At 41.4% G+C, this 19,384-nt stretch overlaps 1 protein-coding gene and 1 pseudogene across 1 annotated transcript in view; both read right to left on the bottom strand.

Annotated features, from left to right (window-relative positions):
* The window catches only part of Taf1 (TATA-box binding protein associated factor 1), a 667,992-nt gene that overhangs the window by 64,060 nt on the left and 584,548 nt on the right, over positions 1 to 19,384 (bottom strand). Inside the window, exons 32-34 of the mRNA XM_080273519.1 lie at positions 14,185 to 14,295; positions 10,631 to 10,857; positions 8,327 to 8,329 (exon numbers count right to left, since the gene is read on the bottom strand). Coding sequence (XP_080129645.1) covers positions 8,327 to 8,329; positions 10,631 to 10,857; positions 14,185 to 14,295 — 341 coding nt within the window. The remainder of the gene's footprint in view (positions 1 to 8,326; positions 8,330 to 10,630; positions 10,858 to 14,184; positions 14,296 to 19,384) is intronic.
* Positions 6,440 to 6,559, bottom strand: LOC145401474 (5S ribosomal RNA; annotated as a pseudogene).

A 19,384-nucleotide genomic window follows, 5' to 3' on the forward strand; every position in this document is an offset into this window, starting at 1 on the left:
AATACATTGGTCTAAATGTCGTCTCCAACAGCAATGGCAGCATAACGCTTGACCAGTTCCAGTACGCTTCGTCTTTGAAACCAGTCGCACTGAGCAGAAATCGTGCAGCAGTAAAATCAGGAGAGCTGTCTGAGTCTGAGAAAAATGAGTACCGAGCGTTAACTGGGCAGCTCAATTGGACTGCCACACACACTCGACCAGATATTGCCTTTGATGTGTGTGAGTTGAGTATGATTAGCAACCGAGCTAATGTAGCAGATTTGCTTAGGCTCAACAAGGTGATCGCAAGGGTGAAGACTGACAACATGAAACTATACATTCCAAGAATGGGGCCACTCGATGAATGTTATAAAGAGTGCTTTTCAGATGCCTCTTTTGCCAACCTTGTAGGCAATGGGTCTCAGGGAGGCTTTGCGATCTTCCTAAGAGATGCTAGTGGGGCGAGATGTCCCTTATTCTGGCAGACTAGAAAGATCAGGCGGGTCGTCAAATCTACTTTATCTGCTGAAATGTTGGTGCTGCTTGAGTGTGCTGAAACTGCTGTATATCTCGCCAACATATTGCGTGAGGTTTCTGGATGTGGAGATTTCAAGATCAAGTGTTTCGTGGATAACAAGAGTCTGGTGGATGCCCATTACTCCTGTAGGAGTGTAAAAGACAGAAGATTGTGCATTGATATTGCGTATCACAAGACATGTTGAAGCAAGGGGAGATTGATGAAGTGTCTTGGGTGGATACATCACAACAACTGGCTGACTGTCTCACCAAGAAAGGTGCCTTGACTGAGCGGCTGCGTGCAGCAGTCAGCAGGGACTAGAAGGATTATAATACTTCAAGGGACACCACATATCTGTATGTGGTTACAGACTGGGTCTTAATGGTGCTTAAACAAAAGTCTATGTATTGGATACATAGTGTGTAGAGGACGACAAATAATCCATTCATTTTCGTCCTTGGGATCGTTCACCAAATTAAGAAAAGAGGACGAGAGTGTTAATGCATATTGCTGTTAGTGTGTGTGTGCGCACGCACTTGTTACGGTCCGAGTGGTGACGTCATCGGAAGGGTCTTGCAGTATGCAGGCAGAGCCCGCTCACTTGGAAGTGTGAGGCCGGTGAGTTCGGTTGTTTCGCATCCTAATAATGATGATGATAAAGATGATGATGATGAAGATGATGATGACAATGATGATGACGATGTGTTATCCCAGATAACTGGCTGAAGAGTGTAATTGTAAATGTGTACAAGGGGAAGGGTGATGCCCTGAAAAGAGGAAATCACAGAGGCATAAAACTTCTAGACCAAATAATGAAGGAAACGGGGAGAGTTCTAGAAGGTATGATTAAAGGAAGAATGAATATTGATGAGATGCAGGTTGGGTTTATGCCTGGCAATGGAACCACTGATACCATATTCATTGTGTGACAGCTCCAGGAAAAATATATAGGAAAAAAAGGGAACAGTACTTTGTTTTTGTTGATTTGGAGAAGGCCTCTCACAGAGTCCCTAGAGAGGTGGTGAAGTGGGCAATGGGAAAGCTTGGGATTGAGGAGTGGCTGGTTAGGGTGGTTATGGGCATGTATGCTGGTGCTCATGCCCAGGTAAGTGTGAATGGAGATCTGAGTGATGAGTTTTTTGTGAATGATAGTGTGCATCAGGGTCCAGTCTTGAGCCCCTTGTTGTTTATCACGGTACCTGAAGCCCTCTCACATGACTTCAGGAATGTACCTCCGTGGGAGATGTTGTATGCTGATGATTTGGAGTTGGCTGCAAAGAATGAAAGGGAGGCAGAGGAAAGATTTTGGAAGTGGAGAGGTGGTATGGGGCACAAGGGCTTAAGAGTAAATGCAGATAAAATGAAAGTGATGGTATCTAGGGCTGGGGGAGGTACTGTCAAAGAAGAGGAAAAGTGGCTAAGTGCGATTTGTCACAAGGGTGTGGGAATGAATTTTCCATCTTGTGCAGTGTTTGTGATAAAAGGGTGCATAAGAGATGTAGTGGTATTAGAGGTAGACTGCAAGATAATGCTGATGTCATGTGTGTGGTGCATTAGGGAAAGCATGTGCATAGTCAGGCGTGAAAGGACTGAACTTGCTGGTGGGTCTCTTTGTGTGGAAGAGTTTTGTTATTTGGGAGAGATGTTATATGCTGGAGGTGTGGCAAGAGTGAGGAGTGGTTGGAAGAAGTTCAGGGAGCTGCTGCCTCCTCTGACACTGAGAGGGCTCTCCTTATGTGCTAAGGGATCTTTGTATGCAGCATGTGGTTGGAGCGTAATGCTGTATGGTAGTGAGACCTGGGCATCAATGGAAGAGGATATTAACAGGTTCAAATATACAGAAGTGGCAATGATTAGGTGGATGTGCAGTGTGTCCCTGAGTGTGAGGCCTGGGGGGGGGGCTAGGTTTACGATGGAAGAGTTGAGAGGTAGGATGGAACTTGAGCGTATTGGTGTTGTGATGACAAAAGGTTGAGTGAGATGGTTTGGGCATATGGAGAGGATGGGGGATGATAATTAGGTGCAGGAAGTGAGATGTGTTAATGCTGGGGGTAGGGTAGTGACAGGCAGCGAAAAAGACCTGGGACAAGGTCATCAACCCCCTAAAAGACGGGTATCCGCATATGCTGTCCGAGGGGACTAAGGGCAAAAAGACGGGTGTCTGCATATCCGGTCACGCCCCTCACACCCACCCCATCCTCCTACCACCACACCCACCCCATCCCCCCCACCACCCCGAACCCCCACCCCAAACCCCCACGGCCTCCCCAAGTCCCTCCACAGCCCCCCAATGCCCCCTACTAGCCCTAACTCCCACCCTCCCCACTAACCACCATCCCCCTACCACCACACCCACACCATCCCCCACCCTCTCCATCCCCCCCACCACCCCAAACCCCCACGGCCTCCCCAAGTCCGTCCACAGCCCCCCAATGCCCCCTACTAGCCCTAACTCCCACCCTCCCCACTAACCACCATCCCCCCAACCACCCCCAAACCCCCACCACTCTAACTACCATCCCCACCCTACCCCTACCCTCACCCCCCAATTATGTCTGTCCTGAGCATGTCAAAACATTCCAATGCCCGTTTTTTAGGGGTTAAGTGTGACCTCAGGGTTAAGGGACTAAATAGGGATGCTAACAAAGATCGAGCAGCATGAAGAGCGGCCATTACGTAACTCAGGCCGAAACATGGAAGCATGTTGGAGTCTTCAAAAACGAAAATGAAAACAAACACTTTCCAACTGACTGAGCATACAGTTACAGTATCAATCCTTTCTTGCACCTCACCTCGTTCTACCCCATACTCATAATGGGTTTCGCAGTTTTAGGAGACAAATATGGGATGAAAATGTTTGCTAATTAGAAGGGGGAGCAGGGAAGTTTTATCGAAGTCAGCATTCAGTTCCACATTTTTCATTTGATTTTGCGTTTCCCAACACATTTTGGACCAACTGAGCATACGGCTATCTTTCCTTTCTCTCATCTCGCCAACTTTCCTCCACAATCATGTAGGTTTCACAGCTTTAGGGGACAAAATGGAACAAAACTATTTGCTAATTAGAAAAAAAAAAAAAAACTCATCCAATTCAGTGTTCAGTTCCACATTTTTTGTTAAACTTTGCGTTTCCCAACACATTTCGGACCAACTAAGCATACAGCTATCAGTCCTTTCTCTCATCTCACCAACTTTACCCCACGATCATATAGGTTTTGCAGTTTTTTGGGACAAAATGGAAAGAAAATGTTTGTTAAATTGAAAAAAATTACTTTCATCCATGTGTTCTTGTAAGTTAGTGTTCAGTTTTGATTATTTCTGGGTGGTAAATAAGCATTTCATGTGAAATCTCTTCCATCATTGTTTTTTGCAAAGTTCCACTATGTCAACTCATCTGACTCGTTAGGGTAATGGCGAAAGGGCCTGTCCTAACCCAAGCGTTTAACTTAACCTAACTTGACCTAGCTTAACTGTACCTAATGTAGCTTGACTGTATCAAATAATTTAATCTAATCTAACCTAACCTGGCATCCAGCTGGGAAGCCGGTAAACGGAAACCACCTCTGAGCACATCAAAACAGACAATAGTAGGTACGGCTTAAGCAAAGTGATGATAAAGTGGGAATTTTTTCAGCGGAAAAAGGTTATTTACCACCTTTAAAATAGAAAAATACAGAAAACAAACTACAGGAATATAAATTGAATTGGTAAGGTCCTTCTACTGCTTCAAGCAAAGCGTATGTTTACCAAAATGACAAAAAAAGCATGGCATGAATGAATGACCATCTGAACGATTATGGAAGGACCGGGAGAAGATTAACCCCTTCTTTACCTACCCCTCCCCCCAATGTAAACACTAGGTTCACTCCCCTTTACCGACCTGACAGCTCCCCCTCCCGTAGTGGGAGAGGTAGTGAATGTTTTTTATGCCACGTCCAAACTACACTCTTTGTGATCTCCTTGTATACTGATAATCACATAAACCCAGCATGATGATGCTGTTGTAAAAAAATGATTATAAAATAACTCATTATATAAGTTTACATGTCTTATGCTAAAGTTTTGTTACCCGGGTAACTATCATACAAATTGGCTTGAAAAAAATGTCATGCATAGATGGATGGCTTATTTACTTACTTTGTAAGCCGAGCATGAAGTGTGTGGACACATGTGATGGTGATGGCAACCTTGACCCACTTGTTCCCGAGAGAGTGGCATCCCTAAGCTTGCTACTAACCTCCTCCTCCTTCTTCACATCAACCTCCCCATCATTTTCACGATCATATCATCATCACTGTCATCTAATGACACATCAGACACTGTTGCATCATCTGATACATCTAAATAAGTATCCTCATGAGGAATAAATTTGTCACTTTCGGAATCCGCCAGAACAACATGAGAGAAAAATATCCTGTACACCCTCTCTCGTGGTGGTCAAGTGCGTGGTAACTGTCTCTCAGGCAGGCAATGGTGTTTAAATTTTTACATATGTCAGCAGAAAATATAGTACAATATCTGTAGTAGAAATTATAAAATAATGATTGGTCTAAAAGAGGTTACATCACAGATGAGTGAGCAAGCCATTGGTGCCACCACAACTCAGTCATGACATACCTTATGATGTTAGAATTCGTCAGAGTCTTTGTTGTCAAAACACAGAGCTGTTGCTATCACAAGGTTCTCAGAAACAGCCTTACCGGGCTACCCTGAGGCCCATATGCTGTCATTCATTAGAGGGTGTACCATTGTACCACGGCTGCAGTTCTGGTGTTTCACGAGTGTTTACAAGTGATGTACGGGGGTACATCAAAACACATTTCCAGTAAAGAAAGGGGTTAAGGAAGATAGTGCATGGGAACCAGACATGGGGCTGAAGCCAGCTCTCTGACTTCGAATGTGAAGCCCATCAAAATTCATGAAGCTGAAGCCAAAGCCGGCGCCCTTGAAAAGTCATGAAGCCAAAGCTGAAGGCAGGTAAACTTCCTGAAACTAGTGTAGATGAGAATATTTCTTATCCCTTTACATTCTAGATCTGTTCACATCATGATCCTCTTTCAACAGGATTAAGAAGCATTGTCTCCACTGTCCCACATGTTGTAAACATATTCTGTTCCCGTAACAAATTTTCTGGCCCTGGTGCTTTAGCCAGTAGTTGGAGCTGAAACCTGCCCCTTGCCTTTGAAGCCAAAGCCGTTGTACAGTTACGAAGCCAAAGCCGCGACCTAAAAACCATGGCTTCAAGAAGCCGAAGCAGACTTCAGCCCCAAGTCTGCTAAACAACCTGAAAGAACACAAGAAAAGCATTTATTCCCGTGGAAAAAGGAAATTTGTTGGACGAAGTGGCATGTGGTCTGGGAGTTTAATGTGAACAAGAGTATCAGTATAAAGTCTATAGACAGTTAGATAATATGTGTCAGGTGTGTTTACGATGTGGAAAGTTTCTTTGTTGGAGTGGGGGAAAAAAAAAAAAAAAAAAAAAAAAAAAAAAAAAAAGTTAATGATGAGGGAGCAGTAAAATTTATGTTTTCAAATTTAGTGCAATGAGTGTGAAAAAAGCTTCGCAACCAATCTCTGTTATGAACTGACAGACCCTGGGCTAAAAAATCTGGCTCTTGAAGTATGCGATGAATATATGTGCTGATGTAAAAGTCTGGTATGATAAATATGTGAGTTAAGTTCTTGTGAATTATACTATCATACAATGACTGACTTATTATTCAGGAATACTGCTTTCATGTTTAACACAGAAGTCATTCTGTACGCAATCATTCTGTGCTAACAATTTCACCGTATTTTTTTCTGTTATTGTTGATGCCAAATGATTCATTCATTCATTCATTGCCAGACGCCATGTATCCCAGACGGGGTGGCCAAGGGCTTAGAGTTAATTGTTTTACAGGGAGGGGCACTAATCCTCCACCAACCCCACTTGACGTAGGGATGCCAACAGCATCTGGTGTTCCCAGGCGGTCACCCATCCAAGTACTAACCAGACCCAACGTTGCTTAACTTCGCTGATCGAACGGGAAGCGGTGTACTCAACGTGGTATACTTTCATAAATAGTTTCACACTGCTCTTTTCTTCTGATGCACCAAAAGTAATTCTCAGTGAAATACGGATGATGCAGGGTGGTGATTTTTCATAGGCTAATTATCAGAAATTTTTGCCTAATTGCTATTGGGGTCTTTCATGGTTGAGCTTAGTGGCAATTTTAGGTGGTAAAAATTATGTGGGGTCTTCGGGGTAAAGCCTCTCAGTTAGGTTCGGTTAGGTCAGGATGCACTGATGTGTCCAGTTGGTGAGATCCTATGTAAACACACTGCAGCATGCATCTCAGGAAGAAATACTGATAATAACCGAACATTGTATATATTCAGAAAAAATATGGTGTTAGTGATTGAAAAAATAAAATAAAATAAAAACTGAAGATGGATATAATGAGGGAGGAGTAAAATTCATGTTTTCAAGTTTGGTGCAATGAGTGTAAAAAGGGTTTTGTGACTGATTTTTTGTAGGAACTGATGGACTCTGGAGGACTAGAAAATTCAGCTTTTATGGTATGTGAAGGCTCCACTTGCTGACGTGAGAAGTTAGGTAAGATAATTATGTGAGTTCAATTCTCTTGAATTAAGCTCTCATAAATTATACTGTTTCGTTGACTTGTTATTATTCAAGGTTACTGCAGTTTAAATGGTAGGTGGGGGCACTCACCATCCACTCACCCAATGTAGTGCTGCTCTCAGTTGACTGTCCTTTCCTCTCTTCCTTCCTTCTTTCCTACCATCCTCTTCTGTCCTTCTTTCCTTCATTCTTTCCTCTTCCTTCTGTCTACAGGTGACTCTACACTGAGTGACAAGTCAAACAGTTACCTGTACACCAGGAAATCATTTACTATGCTGGGTGGTTACCATATAATCAAATTATAGCACCTGGTGGGATAGTGGGTGATTAACCCCTACACCACGGGCATGTTTAACGATGTTTTGCGTGTGCAGCGGGGTTATTCGGGCTCCGACAGACTCTCAAAAAATATTTGCCAAAAATCAGTTATTAGTCCTAGAATATTAAAATTATATATGCTTATGGCACATACCTTCAGCTTTCTCCTGGAATGTTTGTTGAGCCTTCGTCAGTTACCATAGGACTTGTGGAGACCTCTGAAGTTGGGTAACGAAGTCTCCACTTTACACTTCCCGACAACTCGTAATATGATTACCACAGCCAGATATTAACACTACTCTATGATTTTCAAGTAGTTTGGGATCCATACTCAAAAAAAAAAAAAAAAAAAAAAAAAAAAAAAAAAAAAAAACACTGTGAAAGCAATGAAAATTATGAGCGCATCTGACTGCCGCACTTGCGCTAGTTCGCTCTTGGTACTCTGTCATTTATTATTCATAAAACCCCTCACACTTTATATTTCTATTACTATATAACACTTATATATATCTACAGTCTTTATCCATAAGTTTCCTTCAGTAGTGTTAGTTTATTGTCACTGTAGGGATTCAATTTCTTTCAGTAAAATACGTAGCATTCACTTTCTCGTCCTGTATACTAGCATTGAGAGTGAATGTCACTTTCATCTTCAGTCTCATAACTCATAGTATTCAGACATGCTAGAGTGAAACTTTCACTTTCATTACTCCTAGGGTATATACTCGTGTTCTTATAATACTACTCATTTACATTTCTATTTACGTTCTTTATTTTATTTACGTTATTTACATTTCTATTTTATTTACACTGTGTTATGCACTGTCACTTGAAGTAACTTATAAAACTATTTTCCATTGTTCACGTATATTTACATTCATTACTTTCACTTGCTGTTTACACATTATTTACAATTCCACTTGCACTGTTTTACTCAATAGAATGATCGTAGTCACTCTTTTATCAATTGTCAGCCTTTTACCTCTTTCCACACGAGGTTTAGTAGGGGGTAAAGGTCACAGGGCCCTTTGCATGGGGGAGAAAAAGGCCCTGAAGTCAGCAAGAGGAACATACGTACCTCCTCTTCGGAAGATGAGAGAGAACTGATAAGGGAGGGCCGGCCGGGGTAGAGGCCTACTTAGGGGATATTCAGTACTACCAACGTAGCTCTTGAAACAGCTAAGTATTTCACTGAAATGATTGGCAGGAAATCTAGACAATACATTATAAATTAGGTAGTTCCAGGTGAATGTAAATATCACTTAGGCTTCTCCCTTCCCTCCTTATATGTATATTTATTACGAAAATAGATTATACGGCATATTTCAAGGGGAAAAAAACAGCGAAAATTAGCGAACGAGTGCACGTGAGGTGTTGTCAGGTGATAATTAGCCAATTCCAGGTGTATGGCACTCTCACTTACCTTATTTCTTTCTTGTATATATTATTTGGCATAAGAACAGGGCATAGGGCTTATTTCAATGGATGAAATCAGTGGAAAATTCCAGGGAAGATTTACTTAGCGCAGCACGGCCGGGCAGGCGAGAGGATAGGGTAATGGAGGGGGGGTAGGGAGGGGAGTCAAGAACAGGGAGAAATGGTTAAATTGTCAACAATGGATGGGAGTACAGATGAGATTAGGAGTGCTGACTAGTGTTGGACATTGGCAGTACTGATAGATGATACAAGCCCCCACTTGGAAGCCCGGGTGAATTCAAAATAACACAGAATCACAAAAGCGACGCCCCGCGGTATGATCCTTTGCTCCCAAGCGTCACGAAAGTGACGCCCCGCGGTTAAGGGGTTAAGGCACTCCAGTCTGATTGGGCCAGTGCAGGTTTATATCCAAAGGGTGATTGGGTTTATTGCTCACATAATGCCACTCAGGGATAAATGAGGCTGGTCACTCTCATCTAAATGTCTAGACCAACTTGCCTAGCCCTAGGCTCCTATGTTCCTCATGAGGCAACATTGGATTAGATGTTGAATAATGAATGAAATGTATTTATCTGAGAAGTTGCATGCAATAACTCCATGCTGACGATTTCACTGTATTTTTTCCTTTATTGTTGATGACTAATGATACTTTCATAAATAGTATGACACTATGCATTTTTTTAATGACTGCACCGAAAGTAATTCTTGGAAAAATATGCATGATGCTAAGTGGTGATTTTTCGAATGTTGATTAGGTTTAAAGTTGTTGCATGTCTGGTACTGGGGGCTTTCAAAGTTGGGCTTAGTGGTAATCCTTGGTGGTTAAAATTATGAGGTGTACTCAAAGGGGGAGGGGGAGAACTTCCCAGTTGGGTTAAGTTAGGATACACTGATGTGTCCAGTCAGCGAGATCATTCGTAATCACACTGCTGCAGGTGTCTTAAAGCAGACATATTTGTAATAACATATCTTTATCCATCTATCCATCATCCAATCCTACGTTGCCCCATGAGGAGTGTAGGGGCCCGGGGCTAGGCAGCTGGTCCTGATATTTAAGATGAGAGTGACCAGCCTCACTCATCCCTAAGTGGCATTACGTGAGCAATAAACCCCAACCTCTTGTATTTTGTTTTCCTCTTGGAAGGAACAGTTTTGCAGGCTCGTTGCCTTTGGTTCCTTCTTCCTCACATAAAAAAAAAAAAACACCCCTTGTATATAAACCTTCACTGGCTCAGTCTGATTGGAGCGCAATAATTTCCCACTAAACCACCAGGTGCCAAGATTTGGTTATATGGTTACCACCCAGCATAGTAAATAGTTTCCTGGTGTACAGGAATCCATTTGGCTTGTCACTCAGTGAAGGGTCACTCACAGGCAGAAAGAAGAGGAAAGAATGAAGGAAAGACAAAAGAGAGAGTGTAAGGTCACCTGTAGGCAGAAGGATGAGGAAAGAATGAAGGAAAGAAAGACAGAAGATAATGGAAGGAAAGAAGGATGGAGGAGAGGAAAGGGCAGACACCCGAGAGCAGCACTACATCGAGTAAGTGGATGGTGAGCGCCCCCACATATTTTATATATATTTTTAAAGAAAAATATGGGGCTTCTAGAGCCTAACCCCCCATTTTACACGTAAATATATACCACGTTAAAGCACGAATTTGATTCAGCACGAGGTTTTGTATAACCTGTCTCATGTTGTACGATGACTTTACTATATACTGTACAGTATAATGCACATCAAATTTAGCTTAACATACCTGGTAATATGAATACTGTGCTGAAAGCTGTACCATAGCCTCAGCAGCACCCTGAGTCTCATCTGGCCCTTGGTGATGGTCTGTCAGGTACTGCTCCCCCTCCTCTTCCAGCACCAGTCCACCCTCCACCATCTCACCCACTGTAACATGTTGTTGTTGCTGTTGCTGCAGGAGGTGCTGTGCATCCTGACCACCAAAATCTTCCTCCTCATCACTGAATTCCAGATCTGAGAACATAATACTTTTATCATTATAATGACCTTTCCTCTTACCTACAAATGGGGCTTCTTTTCATCTCCAGCAGGAACTGGGTCACTTCCACAATTTGAGTACTGTACTAAGTTGTGACTGCACGAAATTTGAAAAGCATTAGTTATGAGTCAAAGTGATCCTCCTATTTAACACACACTGCCACAAATGAGCTGGAAAGAGCTAGAGATCTTTGTAAGGTCAAAGAAAAAGCGCTATAATATCCAGAAACAAGAAAAATGTATGAAAGTGAGAAAACTATCAACAGCCTACTCAGTGAAACAGGCCACACAATCACTCATGCCATGAATCTTGGGTCCAACACACAATCCTAATCATCTGTACAAATTCTGTTAATGAGCTTCACATGCATCTGCCATATAGTCAACTTCTGACTGTCATAATAAAAGGAGGTCTTTATCACTAAATAACTACTTTCTTTATATATATATATATATATATATATTTTTATGTGAGGAAGAAGGAACCAAAGGCAATGAGCTCGCAATACTGTTCCCTCCAAGAGAAAAACAAAATACAAGAGAGAGCCAAATTCAAGATCCATTCATTTCGAGATGCCTGGACACACTGCGTTTGAAAGACTGGAGATCATAGGAAACAGGAAATACAGACAGAGGGAGACAGTTCCAGAGTAGACCTGTTGCATAAATGAAGGACTGGGAGTAACGGTTGCCTCTTGCATTAAAGAGTTGGACAGAAAAGGGGTGAGAGTTTGCTGCTAGACGGGTGCTACATGCCCGTCATAGAAGTGGAGGAATGCATGCAGACAGTTCAGAGGAACAGTGACCATTAAAGTAGCGATAGAAAAGAGATAAAGATGCAACACTGCGGAGAAGAGACAGAGGTTGAAGGGAGTCAAGAGGGGGAGAGTCAATGAGACGAAAAGCCTTTGACTCCACCCTATTGAGAAGAGCTGTATGTGGGGAGCCCTCCCATACATGAGAGTTGTACTCCACACAGGGGCAGATAAAACCCCTGTATAGAGTCAACAATTGTGCAGGGATAAAGAAGGAACGGAGTCAGCTTAGCACACCCAATCGCTTGGAAGCAGATTTTACAAGAGATGTAATATGATCTTTCCAAGACAAGTCCCGAGCAAATGAAACCCCAAGCATGTTCAATGATGATGCAGGATTAAGCTGAGTATTATTAAACATAAGTGGGTATACCTGTGGAAGATTTTGTCGGGTTGATAGGTGCAAAAACTGAGTCTTTGATGCATTAAAAACAACCAGATTATTTTTAACCCAGTCAGAGATACGAGCCAAGTCAGACATTAGGTGTGCCATAGCCTCATCCCTTGCCTGTTGAAGTAACTGCTGAGATGGACGTTGTGGGAATCGAATGGAAAGGTGAAGGGTGGAGTCATCAGCGTATGAGTGGATAGGGTTAGATGTACAGCTTAAAAGGTCATTGATGAATAAAAGGAAGAGAGTTGGTGATAGGACAGAGCCCTGAGGAACACCACTGTTACTAGATCTAGGAGAAGAATGATAGCCGTCTACAACAGCGGCTATAGAACGACCAGAAAGGGAGCTAGAGATGAAGGCACAGATAGAAGGATAGAAACCGTAAGAGGGCAGTTTGGAAATTAAAGATTTATGCCAGACTCGATCGAAAGCCTTTGAGATGTCAAGTGCAATGGCAAAGCTTTCGCCAAAGTCCCGAAAGGAGGATGACCAGGAGTCTGAAAGGTAGGTGAGAAGATCGCCTGTGGAGCGTCCCTGACAGAACCCATACTGATGATCAGAAAGAAGGTTGTGATAGGAAAGATGCTTTAAAATTTTTCTATTAAGAATTGACTCGAAAACTTTTGAGATACAGGATGTTAAAGCAATTGGACGATAGTTAGAGGGTTGGGAATGGTCACCCTTCTTTGGGACTGGCTGAATGAGAGCAAACTTCCAGCAAGAAGGAAAGGTACAAGTTGACAGACAAAGGCGAAAGAGTTTGCCTAGGCAGGGAGTAAGCACAGAAGCACAGTTCTTGAGAACAACAGGAGGGACTCCATCATGCCCATATGCCTTATTAGTACTGAGGCCAGCAATGGGAGAAAATACATCAGCTGAAGAAATTTTAATGTTAGCCATGAAGAAGTCAGAGGAGGGAAGTGAGGGAGGAACAGCACCGGAATCGTCTAAGGTGGAGTTGGAGGAGAAAGTCTGTGCAAAGAGATCTGCTTTATCAGTAGAAGAAATAGCTACAGAGCCATCAGAGTAGAAAAGAGGAGGGAAGGATGATAAAGGAAGATAAAGTAAATAAATGCATTTAAAATAAGAAACATATGGCAGTGTCATGGAATGAAACAATGCATGATTAAAATGAGACTTCATGATTCTGAAGTTCACCTGACTTACTCTCAGCCGAATAAAATTGTCTACCATTACCTGACACAGAATCCAGGAGTTGTTCCAATCATGAGAGGGTTAATGGTGACAATACTATACCTCTGAGCTCATATGGCTTGCTCTCAAATGAAGTTAAATGCCATGCACTGGTTAATCCATTCATTTCATTTTTGAAGACTTCAGTATGCTTGCATGTGCTGGCCTTGGTCACCTAATGGCAGCATTCCATGCTGCTCAATGTCTGGCAGCTTCCCTATTTAGTCCATAACTCTGAGGTCATACTCAATCTCGTTCCAGGTCTTTTTCGATCTACCTCTCACTACCCAACCCCTAACATAAGCACTTCTCACTTTCTGCACCCAATTTATCATCCCCCATCCTCTCCACGTGTCCAAACCATCTCAATCTACCTCTCCTCACCACAACACCAATACACTCCAGCCCCATCCTACCTCTCGACTCTTCCATCATAACCTGGCTCCCCCAAGCCTTGCACTCATGGGCACATTGCACATCCACCTAATCACTGCCATTTCTGCACATTTGAGCCTGCAAATATCCTCTTCCTTTACTACTTAGGTCTCACTACCACACAGCAATACACTTCTGACACATGCCGCATAGAAAGATCCCTTAGCACATGGGGAGAGCTGTCTCAATGTCAGGAGAGGCAACAGCTCCCAGAACTTATTTCAAACCACTCCTCACTCTAGGCACAGAGTTAGCTCTTGCCCCACCTCCAGCACATGGTATGTGCTGGAGGTGGGGCAAGAGACTCACCATCAAGTTCAATTGTTTCATGCCTGGCAATATCCACAAGCTTTCTCCAACACAATGCACACATGAAATTAGCATTATCTCACAGTCTACTTCTAATACCAATACATCATTTATGCACCCACTTATCACAAATTCATTACATATTATTAATCTCACCTTCCTCAAGAACATTTCTCTGCTCCTGTTGGATTCTCCTCCTTTTAGCTGTAGGCATCATCTCATCATCATCACCGTCGACAACATTAACGTGTTCCTCATCTTCATCACCTGGAACAAAATTTAATACTGTACTCCTTTTCTTTGTTTGCTAATCTTGAATGGATGGTGAGAAAAGTCCCTGGTTTGAGCAGCATATGCTACTGTACCATGGTTCAAATCCAAAAGGTACCATGGATTTCCAGTGATCTCCTATGGCTTTAATAATCTACAATACACTAACTTTTATCTACATTCTCTTTACTCTCTTTCTTTCCCTTGTACTTTGTCTGTCCAAACCCTCTGCATTTTACTTTCATTTAGTTAATTTCCTCTCTCCACTGTCTGGTTCCTGCGAGTCACTGGCATTGGCTCCAGGGTAAAATATTTTTCTGCCTAACAAATCTTGATGAACTCTGGTGACAAAGCAATGGCCCTCAGTTCCGTGCAGCCCTTAAGTGGGCAGGGGGTGCTAGGAATCCCACGGTGTAAAAATAAGTTCATACATCCAAAAAGAACCTTAAGAATAGGAAACTGGAATGTTCGAACTCTCAATCAGGCTGGTAAAATGGAAGAGCTTATTTCAGTGTTCAAGGAATACAAGATGGATATTTGTGCTCTTACAGAAACGAGGTTGCTTGGAGTTGATAAAATGAATTTGGAAGATGGTATTACTATGTTGGTTTCTGGTAGGAGTGATGGAAATCATTACCAAGGAGTAGGCTTACTGTTGAGTAGAGATGCTTGTAAGGCGGTATGTGATTTTGAACCAATTAATGAGCGCTTGCTTTATGCTCGTTTAAAATCTGACCATGGTAATATCAGTATGGTTGTAGGGTATGCTCCGACAAATGAGGCTGCTGATGAAATGAAGGATAACTTTTATGAGAAGCTGCAGGATGTAGTGAACAGAGTGGCAAGACATGATGTGTTAGTTTGCATTGGTGATTTTAATGCGACTGTTGGCAGTAGTAGGGATGGCTTTGAAGATTGTATGGGTAAGGAGGGTGTTGGTATAAGGAACGAAAATGGGGTGCGACTTGGAAGCTTTTGTTTGGCAAATGACCTTATAATTGGTGGAACTATCTTTGAGCATAGAAAAATACATAAGACTACTTGGATTTCACCATGTGGTAAATATTGTAACCAGATTGACCACATTGCAATTAGCAGAAGGCATAGGAGTTATTTGCAAGATGTTTGCGTAAGGAGGGGGGCAGATATAGGTAGTGATCATCAACTTGTTGTGTCAAAGATTAAAATAAAACTTAAGAGAAACGTTAATGGTAATTGTACAGGAGGTAATAATTATGATTTGGATGAGCTGAGAAGTGATGAGAGCACGAGGGAAAAGTTTCGGTGGGAATGTAGGAACAGGTTTCTAGTCTTGCAGACTTTGATGGAATCTGAAGACAATGATATTAATCAAATGTGGAGAGAGGTAAAAGAGGTTTTGCATGAAACTGCTAAGGTTACTATTAAGAAAAAGGGAAAAGCGAGAAGGAAAAAGTGGATGTCAGATGAAACATGGAATGCAATTCAGAAAAGGAAAGAGGTTAAGTTAAGAAGTGAAGAACAACATGTTGATGGCCAGGTAGTTGAAGTACTTAGAACAAAGTACTGGAGTTTACATTCTGAAGTAAAAAGACTCGTTAGACGTGATAAGAGGAGACTATATGATGAAAAGGTGACAGAGACAGAAATTAAATTAAGTAAAAATGACGGTCAGAGCACAAGAGCAGTGTATCAGGCCATAAAGGAGTTAACTCGGACTGAAAAGAGAAGGAAGGAAATACCTGTACGAGATAGAAATGGTAATTTGATGACTAAAGATCTGGATAGAAAAGGAAGGTGGAAAGAGCACTTTGAATCTGTTCTAAATAGACCAATCCCACCTGAAGACGACATTTTGCCAGCCGAGAGAGATTTGCAGATAGAAACAGGGGATATAACTTTGGAAGAGGTAGCAAAATCTATAAAGGAGTTAAAGAATTTTAAGGCCCCAGGAGAGGATGGAATATTCCCTGAAATGCTTAAGGTGGAAAATGACGAGTTGATGAATGTGCTTTTGAAACTTTTAATGTGGCTTGGGATAATGGTGGAATTCCAGAAGAGTGGAAAAATGGAGTGATTATAAAAATACCAAAAAAGGGAGATTTAAGTGTGTGTGGCAATTGGAGGGGGATAACTTTGACACCTGTAGTTGCAAAAGTCTTTTCCAAAATCTTGTTGAACAGGATAGAGCCAGTAATTGATAAAATTTTAAGAGAAGAACAAGCGGGATTTAGAAAGGGTCGAGGTTGTAATGATCAGATTTTTATTGTAAGGCATCTAATGCAACAAGCTAATGAGATGAAAATGCCACTTAGTATGTGTTTTGTGGATTTTGAAAAGGCGTTTGATAGTGTTTCATGTGGAGCTACGTTGAAAATTATGAGATTCTATGGTATACCAGAAAAGTTTGTAAATATTATTAAAAGTTTGCATGAAGGAACTTTTTGTAAGGTAATGGTGGGTGGTTCTTTGAGTGATCCATTTCAAGTTAGGTCAGGAGTGATTCAAGGAGGAGTTCTTTCACCATTGTTGTTTGTTTTGGTTATGAATTATGTTATGAAAAAGGTTGTAAGGAGAACAGGTGCAGGAATTAACTGGAAAGAAAATAAGAAGCTAATGGATTTGGACTATGCTGATGATATTGTACTGATTTGTGGAAGTATTTACGAGATGCAGAGGGTGCTTGATTGTCTGGTGGAGGAAGGAGAAAAAGTGGGATTGGTAATAAATTGTGGAAAGACTGAAATTATTAATATGAACGTGGAGAACCAAATCGATTGTGTAATTGGGAATAATGTGGTGAAGAATGTAGAAAACTTTAAATATCTGGGAACGATTGTATCATCTAATGGATCATTAAACAATGAAATTGAGGAGAGGATTAGACAGGCTTGGCGAGCTGTTGGAATGTTGAAATCTGTTTAGAATAATAATATGCTTTTGATACATACTAAAGTGAAAATTTACAAGTCCATGGTTAGACCAATTTTAATTTACGGGCATGAATCATGGTACAGTACAATTGCAACAGATCAGAAAGTATTAGGATTTGAAAATAAAATACTGAGAAGGATTCTTGGGGTAAAGTGGCAAGACAGAGTTACAAATGCAAGAGTAAGGGATATTACGAGAGTGGAACCAGTTAATGAATATGTGAGACTGTCTCGCTGGAAGTGGCTGGGGCACATATACAGAAAAGAAGGTAGTTTAATACAAGAAATGCCAGAGTGGACTGCTAGAGGAAGAAGAGGTAGAGGTAGGCCAAGGGAAACCTGGTTGAGGACAATGAAAAAAGAAGCAGGAGAGGAATGTTCGTGGGACCTGAAGGAGATGGCAAGAGACAAATATTGGTGGAGAGAGCTCATTGAGGCCCTATGCATCCCGTGGGGTGCCACAGGAAATGATTGATTGATTGACACTAACTTAGCCTTGCATTCTGAAACTCAAAGAGAAAACAACAGATTGGATGTTACCATGTTTTAAATCTTGATGCAAAGAGGTACGGTGAATAAGCTAACTTTAAAAACAAACACAACACTGATTTGTCTATATGGAAAAGAAAATCATTATTTCACTGTTAAGTGCTAAGAGACAACACAATACTTTTTCAAACCTGGCACATATTATTTTCTTTGGTTTGTGTTTCATAAGTACATATTCTCACTACACACTATCAATATTCGCGAATTAAAGTTTGAGATTTGTACGCTGGCAGCCAATATGAAACTCCCAAAACATCAAAATACTCGTACAGTCATCCTTCCATATGCCCAGCTCCATAAACACTAATTCCATGTGCATGGCTCCGTATATATTGTTCTTTTAACCACTTAACTGTGGGGATATCGGGAGAGCACCATGCTCGTCCCGGGGGGATAATCGTGCTCCGACTGACTTTTTAAAAATATTTGCCAAAAATCAGTTATTAGTCCTAGAATATTATAATCACATAACCATATGGCACATACCTTCAGCTTTCTCCTGGGATGTTTGCTGAGCCTTTGTCAACTACCGTAGGACTTGTGGAGACTTCTGAAGTTGGGTAGCAAAGTCTCCACTTTACACTTCCCGATACCCCATAATATGGTTACCACTGCCTGATATTATCACTACAAACACTATTCTATGAATTTCAAGTAGTATGGAATCCATATTTAAAAAAAAAAAAAAAAAAAAAAAAAAAAAAAAAAACACACACACACACACTGTGAAAGCAACGTGAATCACGAGCGCATACGAGCTTTCCACCCGCGTTCGTTCCCCGATGGTATTCTGAGGCGGAGCTGTCATTTATTATTTATAAACACACTCACACTTTACATTCCTAGTACTTTATTACACTTACTTATATATACAATATCTATCCATAAGTTTCTTTCAGTACCAGTACAGTAAAACCTCACTATATTGGACTAATTGGGGCCCAAGGCAATCCGAAAAAAGCGAAAGTCCAATAAAAGCGACATCTGGACTCCCCCCTGGACTTCCTCCTCCTTTTGTTATGCACAGAAGCTTGCTTGTCATTCTGCATTTATTTTTATTTTTTTCCTCCCTCTCTCTCTGCACTGGGCACTTCCATTTTACTTCGCATATTTTTGTCTTTGTCATCACCTTCATCTTCACTTTCCCATTCACTTTTATATTCACTTTCAATTCACTCTGATATTCACATTCACTTTCATATTCTCTTCCACACTCATTTCACATTTAGCTTCACTTTCATACTCACTTTCACTATCACTCATTTTGAAATTCCATTTCACCTTCACTTGCAACCTTACTTTCTCATTTTCACATTTACCTTTACAATTATTCACTTTCACTTTTGCTCTCCCTTCTTTTACTATCACATTCACTTCACCTTCACCTTTTCTTTCACCTTCATCTTCACTTTTACATTCATTTTCACCTTCACTTTCACTTTCACCTTCATCTTCACTTTTACATTCATTTCACCTTCACTATCATTCATTTTCACCTTCACTTTCACCTCCCACATTCACTTTCACCTTCACCTTCCATCTTCACCTTCACTTTCACTTTTGACCACTTTCACCTTCACTTTTACTTTCATCTTCACTTCCACTTTATACTTCACTTTCACCTT

This window comes from Coenobita brevimanus, chromosome 55 (genome assembly GCF_032717465.1).
Source record: "Coenobita brevimanus isolate Jiangsu-jjx chromosome 55, ASM3271746v2, whole genome shotgun sequence".
NCBI lineage: Eukaryota > Metazoa > Arthropoda > Malacostraca > Decapoda > Coenobitidae > Coenobita > Coenobita brevimanus.